The sequence below is a fragment of the Delphinus delphis genome, chromosome 14 (genome assembly GCF_949987515.2).
Source record: "Delphinus delphis chromosome 14, mDelDel1.2, whole genome shotgun sequence".
NCBI classification, from domain to species: Eukaryota; Metazoa; Chordata; class Mammalia; order Artiodactyla; family Delphinidae; genus Delphinus; species Delphinus delphis.
Window position 1 is genome coordinate 443,343 of NC_082696.1, and position 9,826 is coordinate 453,168.

The following is a 9,826-nucleotide window of genomic DNA, read 5'->3' on the forward strand; positions in this document are numbered from 1 at the left end:
GGTGGTTTAAGGCGTCAGGATCCCGGGCGCTAGCCGGACCCCGCCCCCCAGCGGCCGCCGACCAGCGCGGGGACACCCCGAGCTCGCGGCAATAGGGTCCCCGGGGGCGCCGCGCTCGCCCCTGTGTTCCCAGACGCAGAGTCGCCGTCCTTGCCCGGAGACGTCTGGGTGTCAGACCTTCCCAAACTTCCCGAAACTGCCGCTGCCCTCTCGCCACCCTCTGCCCGCCGCTCAAGCCTGCCCCCTCCCTCTCGTGCCCGGTCCCCCGCCCCGGAGACTCCTCCTTAGGAAGAGGCTGCCCGGGAGAAGGGGCGGCCCACCGGGAACTGGGCCTCCGACTTCGCCCCCGCCGCCAGACCCCGGCCGCGGCGCGCAACAGGGACGAAGGCGGGCGCCGCGGCGACCGGAGAGTTCCCGAGGCCGGACGCGGCCTCACCCGCCGGGTGGCTCACGGCAGGGCAGGGGCGCAGCGCCACCCCCGCGGGTCCCGGGGCCTCTGCGAGCCTGTGGCCGGGAGGGCAGCGCCGAGGAGCCCGGGCGGCGGCACCAGCCTCGGGCGCAGAGGGGATTCTTGCGGTGAACGTTTTACAGGAATGTAAATGAGTGCGTTTGGTGCGGTGGGGGGCTGGGGGCGGGGGCAGGGGAGGGCCGGGGGCGGGGAGGGTGGGGGCGGGGAGGAGGGTTGCACATTTTACAGCTCACTGACCATTTGGCGATCCATTGAGAGGAGGGTTTGGAAAAGTGGCTCCTTTGTGACAGCTCTCGCCAGATTGGGGGGCTGCTCATTTGCATCTCATTAGCCATGCGGGCGGCCGGCGGGATATAAGGCGGCGGCGCGGGGCGAGCCCGAGCCCTTGCGCGCCCGCGGAGCCCCGGCCGGCGCCGCACCAGACGCACAGCCTGGCGCGCAGCCTCCGCCGGGACCCGGTCCGGGACCCCGGGTGTTGACCTGGATGGCACTGGCTGGGTCCCTGGGAAAAACTCGGGTCCAGGGCGCTCCCCGGACCGCGGCCGCCGAGTGAGCTGGCCGGGCCGCACCCGCGGGCGCTCCGCCGGCGCCGGATTACCGCCTCGCGCGTGGGATTTCCAGACCCCGGCTCGCTAATCGGACTCGCGGGGAGCCCTGCAGCTCGTCGGGAATTGGGCTGAATATCTGGACGCTTTCTCTCCTCTCTTTTTTTTCTTTCTTTCTTTCTTCCTTTTTTTTTTTTTTTCTGCGAAGAATCTTGAGACAAAACCAGGAAGCAGACGACCCCTACCTACTCGTGGATTGGAAGAAAGAGGGGAAAACCGAAAGTTGCCGCGCCAGAAGCAATCTCTCCGGGGAGCCTTTTTTTTTTTTTTCCCCCTCGTGCATCCCCGGAGCCGCAGTCGCCTCCGCAGGGAGGATCTAAGGAAACTCGGCCTCCGAAAGAGCCGGAGACGGACCCTTGAGGAAAGAAGTCCGGATAATCCCAGCCCGAGGCAAAGCGGCGGCGCTTTCCTGCCCGCGCTCCTGGAGACACCTTCCTCCCCGAGCATTCCCTGGCGATTTCAGAAGAGAAGGGGGACGCGAGGAGAGCGAGCGCGGCCGGCGGTGCACCATGGGCCGGCGGTGCGCCCTGGCCCTCGCCGTGCTCTCGGCCCTGCTGTGCCAGGTAAGTTGCCAGGCGGGGTCCTAAGGGCCGCGCCGTCAGGTAGGCTGTCAGCGGGGCTCTCCGGCTCCCTGTGGCGTCAGGTGGGGGGGGGACCCGGGGCGCGGGCCGCGCGGGGGGCAGGGCCCGGGGCAGGACGCGGCCGGGCGGGCTCCCCGCGCCTGGAGCCCCACGCCCTAGCCTCGCCCGCAGGTCTGGAGCTCCGGGGTGTTCGAGCTGAAGCTGCAGGAGTTCGTCAACAAGAAGGGGCTGCTGGGGAACCGCAACTGCTGCCGCGGGGGCGCGGGGCCGCCGCCGTGCGCCTGCAGGACTTTCTTCCGCGTGTGCCTCAAGCACTACCAGGCCAGCGTGTCCCCCGAGCCTCCCTGCACCTACGGCAGCACCGTCACGCCGGTGCTGGGCGTCGACTCCTTCAGCCTCCCGGACGGCGCGGGCGCGGACACCGCCTTCAGCAACCCCATCCGCTTCCCCTTTGGCTTCACCTGGCCGGTGAGCGCCGCACCTGCGGGCGCGGGGCGGGCGGGGCGGGCGGCAGGTGGGCAGGGAGGCGGCCGCCAGCCCTGCTCCGGGGCGCGGCGGGGGCGCGCGGCTGGGCCTGGGCAGGTGGGCGCCGCGGTCCGCGGGGGCCTGGGGCATTGACTCCACGCCCGGGTGATCTGCAGGCGGCGGCGGCGGCGGCGGCGGAGGGGAGTGTGGGAGGTGACAGCCGGGATAGAGTGAGGCAGAGAGGCTGAGGACCCGGGACATTTCCGTATCCGGTCTCTGCGCCTAGCCCCCAAGTTGAACGGGCCCCTTCACTTGGGAAAGTTCTAGTTCCCCAGCTCGTGGACTGGCTAGTTGTTCAGTCGCCCTCGCAGCCTGACAGCCCCCAGGCCCTCTGCTTGGCGCCTTCCCCAGGAGACTGCAGACAAGCCCCTCCAGCCCCGCCTGCTGCGCGCAATCGTTTTTCCTTTTCTTTTTCTTCTTCTTTTTTTTTTTTTTTTTTTTTTACTGCGATATCCTGTATTAACAGGCTGAAAAAACACGTCAGGAAACCACTCTTTAAAAAGTTCTTCCATTTCCTTAAGGAAAGTGAAATCAGACAAGAGATGTACAGAGACCCCCCCCCCCCACCCCCACGACACACTGCACACAGACCTGCGACGACTTGGTCGTCCCGAAAGCTTTGATTCTTTTTTAAACATTTCTGGTTTATCTTCTGTCTCCTCCCCCTTCCTCCAGGGAACCTTCTCTCTGATCATTGAAGCTCTCCACTCTGATTCTCCTGATGACCTCGCAACAGGTAAAAACAAACCAAAACGCTCCCAAACTGTGCAAACTGCGTCTCCAGTTATTATGTATTTGAGTTCAGATCTCCCCAGAAACAAACGTCTGCATCTTTCATTCTGCAAGTTACTCCGGAAGGTTGAGGAGAAGAGCCTTCAGCCTCCTTGCCCAGCATCCTTTCCACCTCCCTCACTCCCCGAGCCTCTGGGTTCCCAGTCAGAACCAACAGAGCATCCTCTTCCTGCAGAGAACCCGGAAAGGCTCATCAGCCGCCTGGCCACGCAGAGGCACCTGACGGTGGGCGAGGAGTGGTCCCAGGACCTGCACAGCAGCGGTCGCACAGACCTCAAGTACTCCTACCGATTCGTGTGTGACGAACACTACTACGGGGAAGGCTGCTCCGTCTTCTGCCGCCCCCGCGACGACGCCTTCGGCCACTTCACCTGCGGGGAGCGAGGGGAAAAAGTCTGCAACCCTGGCTGGAAAGGCCAGTACTGCACTGAGCGTGAGTCCCTGCGGGGGCCGCCGCTGCCTCAGTTTACCCTCCCCAGGCCTGCTCCCCCACCCCCACCCCCGGCAGTGGGGACGTATTCTCTGAGCTGCTGGCATCTTGGGGTTTTAGCCCCGGAGAGATGTTCTGGTGGGGAAACCGGGGCCAGGGAACCAGAGAGATTTGCTGAGACCCCACAGTTAGCCAGTGGCAGGTTGGGGTCAACTTAGACGTTTCAACTTCCGCTATGGGAAGCTGCCTTTCTTAATCAGGGAGGGTTTTGGACACAGGGCCAGGGGTCAGGAAGTAAGCCTGAGGGAAGGGAGGGAGGAAGGAAGGGAGGAACAGAGAGGAGGCTGTGTGCAGGGCGTGCTTTTACCAAAGGAGTTCTCTTTGCCCAGACAGCTTCTCATTGAAAAGTGCTTCATTTTCTCTCCGGAGTTGGTGTGCTTGGCCCGTTTAAAAACACTCCACTGTTCACGACACTTTCACTCGCGGGGTCTATGGACGTGGGTGGGTGTGTTTCGAGGCCTGGGCCTGCCAGCCCTGCTTGTCCTGCTTGCGGGATGCTCACGTAGTACCCTGCCTGGGAGGGGGGACATACCTTTACAGAAGTGACTTAGGCCCTGCCTGCCGTAGTTCTGTATTCTCCAGGCAGGCAGGGTAGCTGCACAGGTGCAGGGGGCATAGGAGGGTTGTGAGGACCGGCTGGCTCCTGGGCCTGGTTCAGCTGGACCCCACTTGCCTCACTGCCACCTCGCACTCTAGGTGTCAGGTGGGGTGGGTCCTAGGGCTTCCCCAGAAACCCCAGGGAACCTTGCTTCCGCCCCCGAGCCTGGGAACCTTCTCTGGCAGGACAGAACCTCTCGCCGGGAGGCGCAGCTTCTCAGTTTGGATTTGCGCGTACCTGCAGTGTCATTGTCGCTCAGCCCGCACAGCTTTCCACAGCTCCTCTGAGCTCGCCTTGGCCTGAGCTGGCTCTGTTGTCTTAAAAACTTGTGGAGCGGCTTGTTAATGAGTTTCATAACCAGGAGAAGGGAGCCAGCTGAAACCTCAGCCTCCAGCCTCCCCACCCCCTCCGGGACCTCTGGCCGGCCTGCCGCCTCCCTCCTGGCTACCCTCCCTCTCCCTCACCGTGGGGTTGCCATAAACTTAAACTTTTTTTCTTCTTATTCAAACACTGGAGTCTGTCCCCGCCCCCAGCTCGCGCGTGCCATCGATTAGATCTCTCCGGGGATAGGCGGCTGGGACGCACGCCTGTTCCCATTGGTGGAAAGGGTGCACGTGTGTGTGTGTGTGTGTGTGTGTGTGTGTGTGTGTGTGTGTGTGTGTGTGTGTGGTGTACACGCTGGGGTGTGTGTGAGGGGTGGGGGCATGGGGGGCGAGGGGGAGGCCGGTATTGTTGCACTGGGGCAGCTGCTGGGAGAGAACAGACAATAGAGCAGCTGTCTTGCCCTGGTACTCTGCATACCAGCTGTCCACCCTTATCTACACACACACTTTCTGGGTATTAAGAGGTGGAGCTTTGTGCATAGAATTGGGAAGTGGGGGAGGAGGAGGGGGAAGGACTTCTGACCCTCTCTTAGAAGAAAAGGGGCCGGGTGTGGGGGGGGGCTTCCGCGCTCTTTTGTCCTGGAGCCGCTGCGTTAAGAAGAACGCCCCTCCTGGGCTGAGTGAAGTCCGCGTGGCTACCGGGCAGGACGGCCGACGCCCGGGGCTCGGCGAGGCTCTGTGGCGGAGCTGGGCACGGTCTGTAGCCCTGTCGTGCTGGGGGCCACTCTGGTGGGCTTGACGCTGTGCCTTTTCTTCTCGCAGCCATCTGCTTGCCGGGGTGCGATGAGCAACATGGGTTTTGCGACAAGCCAGGGGAATGCAAGTAAGTTTGCAAGAGCTGCTTTTTTCTTTTTCTTGTTGTCCTTTTACACCTAGCGTATTAGTAAAGCATCTCTAGATGTGCTTTTGAAAACCGCAGGTAAGATTAGCTGCTTGGAGGGAGCTGTTTTTCTGTGTTTCTACTAAATAAATACATGGACGGGCATAGGGTCAAGGGCTGTCATCCATCTAAGCTCCTCAGTGGTGTGGAACTTACAGATGGAGATTTAAAAAGAATTGGCAGAGAAGAAGAGAGAGTTTAGTTGGTTCTCAAACTTCGCAGCACATTAGAATTACCTAGAGATGCTGCCCCGGTTGGCCCTTGGACCCAGAGTCAGACCCTCTGACGTGGGACGAAGGCATCCACGTGGTTTAAAGCTCCTGAGGACGGTCCAGTGTCCTGCCTCATTTGAGAACCAGCGGTGTTGATGCTGTTGGAAGACAGTCTCTCGTGATTGGGAAAGGTGTTGCTAGGAAGCCGGTAGCGTCAGCGTCCACTGACTCTGTCCTCTCCTCCAAGGTGCAGAGTGGGCTGGCAGGGCCGGTACTGTGACCAGTGCATTCGGTACCCCGGCTGTCTCCACGGCACCTGCCAGCAGCCCTGGCAATGCAACTGCCAGGAAGGCTGGGGGGGCCTTTTCTGCAACCAGGGTAAGCCTCCTGTCCCCCGCCAGGCAGCCTGGCTTCCCGGGCTCTGTCTCAGGGAAGTACGGTCTCCCGAATTTAACCCTGGGCCTCCCTTCTCCTCCTCTTCCCGTCTCCACCCTCACAGACCTGAACTACTGCACACACCACAAGCCCTGCAAGAATGGGGCCACCTGCACCAACACGGGCCAGGGAAGCTACACTTGCTCTTGCCGGCCTGGGTACACGGGGGCCAACTGCGAGACGGAGGTGGACGAGTGCAGTGCCAGCCCCTGCAGGAATGGAGGGAGCTGCACGGTGAGTCTGGCCACCGTGGGCTCTCCTGCCGAACCGGGAACCCTGGTTTGAGACAGACCGTGTGGGTCCCTCGGAACGACGTAGGAAAGCTTTCTTCATCTTCTCCATTACTCAGGACCTCGAGAACAGCTACTCCTGCACCTGCCCGCCTGGCTTCTACGGCAGGATCTGCGAGCTGAGTGCCATGGTGTGTGCCGACGGCCCCTGCTTCAACGGGGGACGGTGCTCGGACAACCCCAAGGGAGGGTACACCTGCCGCTGCCCTGGGGGCTTCTCTGGCTTTAACTGTGAGAAGAAAATGGATTCCTGCAGTTCCTCACCCTGTTCCAATGGTAAGGGGGCCGCCTGACCCATCCGAGACGTTGTCCAGTGGTCCACACTGGTGAGAACGCGTCAGAAGCGCAGAGTTTAGTTTCAGGCCGAGTTCATCACTTTGTGAGTTGCCTTGCGTTTCAGAAGCCCTTCCGTCTGAACAGTGAGAAACTGTTCATAGAAATCTCATCCCCGAGTCTGGAAGCACCCAGGGAGCTAGGAAGGCAGGCAGGGGCGTTCCTTGTCCGCAGGGCCCGGCGCAGGTGGAGACGCAATGACCTGCGCGCCGTCCTGCGGCACCTCGGGTGCCCGAGACTCTGAACATCAGCGGGTCAGCCCCAGCGCCAGCCCAGCCACTGCGCTTTTGGAGGGAAGCCCAGCTCTGCTCTGTCACCAAGCAGAGCCGTCTGCTGCGAGGATGTATGGTCTCCACGAGTTGGGGGGGCGCCCTAAGCAAACTCACAGAGGGGGAAGCTGGGCCCCAGGCAGGCGGGACCATTCTGGAAGTGTCTGGAGCTTCTGCGTGGGGGGTGATAATCGATGGAGAGGAATCAGCTCGCTTTGCTCTCCATGTTCTGTACAGAAGGTGTGGCGTCCTGGGGTCAGGCTCTCTCTCCTGTTGGTTTCCAGCCGCTGAACCAATAGAGCAGTGGGTGCTTCATGTCTAGAGAGGAAGAATAGGGAGGTTTAGCAGGCTTGGCTCTGGAAAGACAAAGACCAAACCCCAGCCTCCTCCCTCCCTTCCTTTCTTCGTTTCTCTTTCTTTCTGTTTCAAGTCTTACTTGTCACTAACTGTGTAACTGTGGGCAAGCACGTCATCCTCTTTAAGCCTTGGTTTCCTCATCTGTAAACTGGGTCCTTTGTTGGCTTGCTGTGAAGGCGAATGCAGCACTGTAGGCAAAGCGTTTTGCACGGTGCATGTCAGGAGGTATTAGCCTGTATTTTTTAGGTGATTTATGGAGCTTGACCAGAAACCCCACCCCGGCCCTCGCCGTGGGCCTGTGTTTGATGTATGTTGTCTTAAGCGGTGGCCTCTGTCCGGTCTGCCCCTGTGTCTCTGCTTTGGTGTGTGACGCAGCGGCCGGGGCAGCACGTGCTTCAGGGCATTTTCTGGGTGACAAGCCGCTGCCCTTGTCCGTGTCCCAGGTGCACAGTGCGTAGACCTTGGCGATGCTTACGTGTGCCGCTGCCAAGCCGGCTTCTCTGGGAGGCACTGTGATGACAGCGTGGACGACTGTGCCTCTTCCCCGTGTGCCAACGGCGGCACGTGCCGGGACGGCGTGAATGAGTATTCCTGCACCTGCCCCCCCGGGTACACGGGCACAAACTGCAGTGCCCCCGTCAGCAGGTGTGAGCACGCACCCTGCCACAACGGGGCCACCTGCCACGAGCGGGCCCTCCGCTACCTGTGCGAGTGCGCCCGGGGCTACGGGGGCCCCAACTGCCAGTTCCTGCTTCCCGAGCTGCCCCCGGGCCCTGTGGTGGTGGACCTCACCGAGAAGTACGTGGAGGGCCAAGCCGGCGCGTTCCCCTGGGTGGCCGTCGGCGCGGGCGCGGTCCTCGTCCTCACGCTGCTGCTGGGCTGCGCTGCCGCCGTGGTCTGCGTTCGGCTGAGGCTGCAGAAGCGCCGGCCCCCCGCCGACCCCTGCCCGGGGGAGGCGGAGACCATGAATAACCTGGCCAACCGCCGGCGGGAGAAGGACATCTCTGTCAGCGTCATCGGGGCCACGCAGATCAAGAACACCAACAAGAAGGTGGACCTGCACACGGAGCCCGGCACCGAGAAGAACAGCCTCAAGGCTTGCGACCCCGCCGTGGGCTATAACCTGCTGCAGGACCTCAAGGGTGCCGCTGCCAGCGGGGAGCCCCACAGCAAGCGTGATGCCAAGAGCCAGCCCCAGGGCTCTGCGGGGGAGGAGAAGAGTGCCCCGACCCTCAGGGGGTGCGTGCTACGGGCCCGAGGGGACAGGCGGGAAGGCCAGCAGGGGGGAGGGTGCCCGACCCTCGCGGGGTGCCTCGGGCCAGGCCGGGCAGGGGGACCAGCTGGCTGTGTTCCTCCAAGCTCTGGTCATTGTACTGTTCAAAAATGTTTTCACGTGTTGACTATGGATGTCTTTCGTTTCCCTTCTAGTGGAGAAGCAGCTGAAAGAAAAAGGCCGGACTCTGTGTACTCCACTTCGAAAGACACAAAGTACCAGTCGGTGTACGTCATATCCGAGGAGAAGGACGAGTGCGTCATCGCAACTGAGGTCAGCGCACGGCTGCCCGACCCACCCTCGGCCCGGCCGGGTCGGAACCGGGCCTATGACTTGCGCTAACCTCCCCTCTGTCTCTTGGCCCCCCTAGGTGTAAAGTGGAGGTGATGTGGCGAATTCCCGTTTCTCTTAGAATAAGTGAACTTCCAAGGATATCTGCCCCGACGATGCTGCTGAGAGGAGCGGAGGTGCTCGTGACTGCTGCTGGGAAGCCAGGTCCTCTTCCTGCCGAGGGGGCGGCCGGCAGGCGTTCCAGGCGCCTGTCGCACTGCCTTTTAGGACGTTTCCATTGCACTATGGACAGTTGCTTTTAAAGAATATATATTTAAATGAATGGACTTGATCACTACGTGAGAAGCTCGCACTGCTTGGAGTGTATATGTTGGATTCTTATGAGCCAGTCTTTTCTTGAATTAGAATCACAAACACTGCCTTTATTGTCCTTTTTGATACTAAAATGTGTTTTTTCTAGGTGGAAAAAAATGTGCGTTATTTTTTGGATTTGTAAAAATATTTTTCATGATATCTGTAAAGCTTGAGTATTTTGTGATGTTCATTTTTATAATTTAAATTTTTGGTAAATATGTACAAAGGCACTTCGGGTCTATGTGATTATATTTTTTTGTATATAAATGTATTTATGGAATATTGTGCAAATGTTATTTGAGGTTTTTTTTTTTTTACTGTTTTGTTAATGAAGAAATTCCTTTTTAAAATATTTTTCCAAAATAAATATTATGAACGACATCCAGAGGTGTACTTACTCACCCCGCGTCAGAGCAGACTTTCACTCATACTCGTCCGAAGCCGTGAGGACAGAAACGGCCTCTGCTTTTCTGTTTCCCAGGTCTTTGCATAGTTTCATTGGATTGATGAAAAGCAACTTTCCTCGCTCCTCTGCCCACCTCAGAGAACCCTCCAAGGTCACTGTCAGGAGAAGGAAGGGGCGGGCGCGGTGCTGCTGGTCGCTTGATTCCCTGAGCATCCCCTGAACTGCACGGAAACCTGAGGGCTCTTCACGTCCGGTCAGTGCTGAGAAGCCTCGGAGCTGGTCA

The 9,826-nt window shown here is 60.1% G+C and overlaps 1 protein-coding gene across 1 annotated transcript; it reads left to right on the top strand.

Moving 5' to 3' along the window:
• The first annotated feature begins 541 nt into the window (after window positions 1–541).
• Window positions 542–9,518, top strand: DLL1 (delta like canonical Notch ligand 1). The gene is made up of 12 exons (XM_060030461.1): window positions 542–603; window positions 1,223–1,637; window positions 1,827–2,123; window positions 2,856–2,916; window positions 3,148–3,405; window positions 5,206–5,266; window positions 5,783–5,913; window positions 6,035–6,204; window positions 6,320–6,536; window positions 7,663–8,458; window positions 8,648–8,765; window positions 8,863–9,518. The coding sequence occupies exons 2-12, from the start codon at window positions 1,584–1,586 to the stop codon at window positions 8,866–8,868; spliced, it is 2,169 nt and encodes a 722-aa protein (XP_059886444.1). The 5' UTR covers window positions 542–603; window positions 1,223–1,583; the 3' UTR covers window positions 8,869–9,518.
• Window positions 9,519–9,826: the final 308 nt, after the last annotated feature.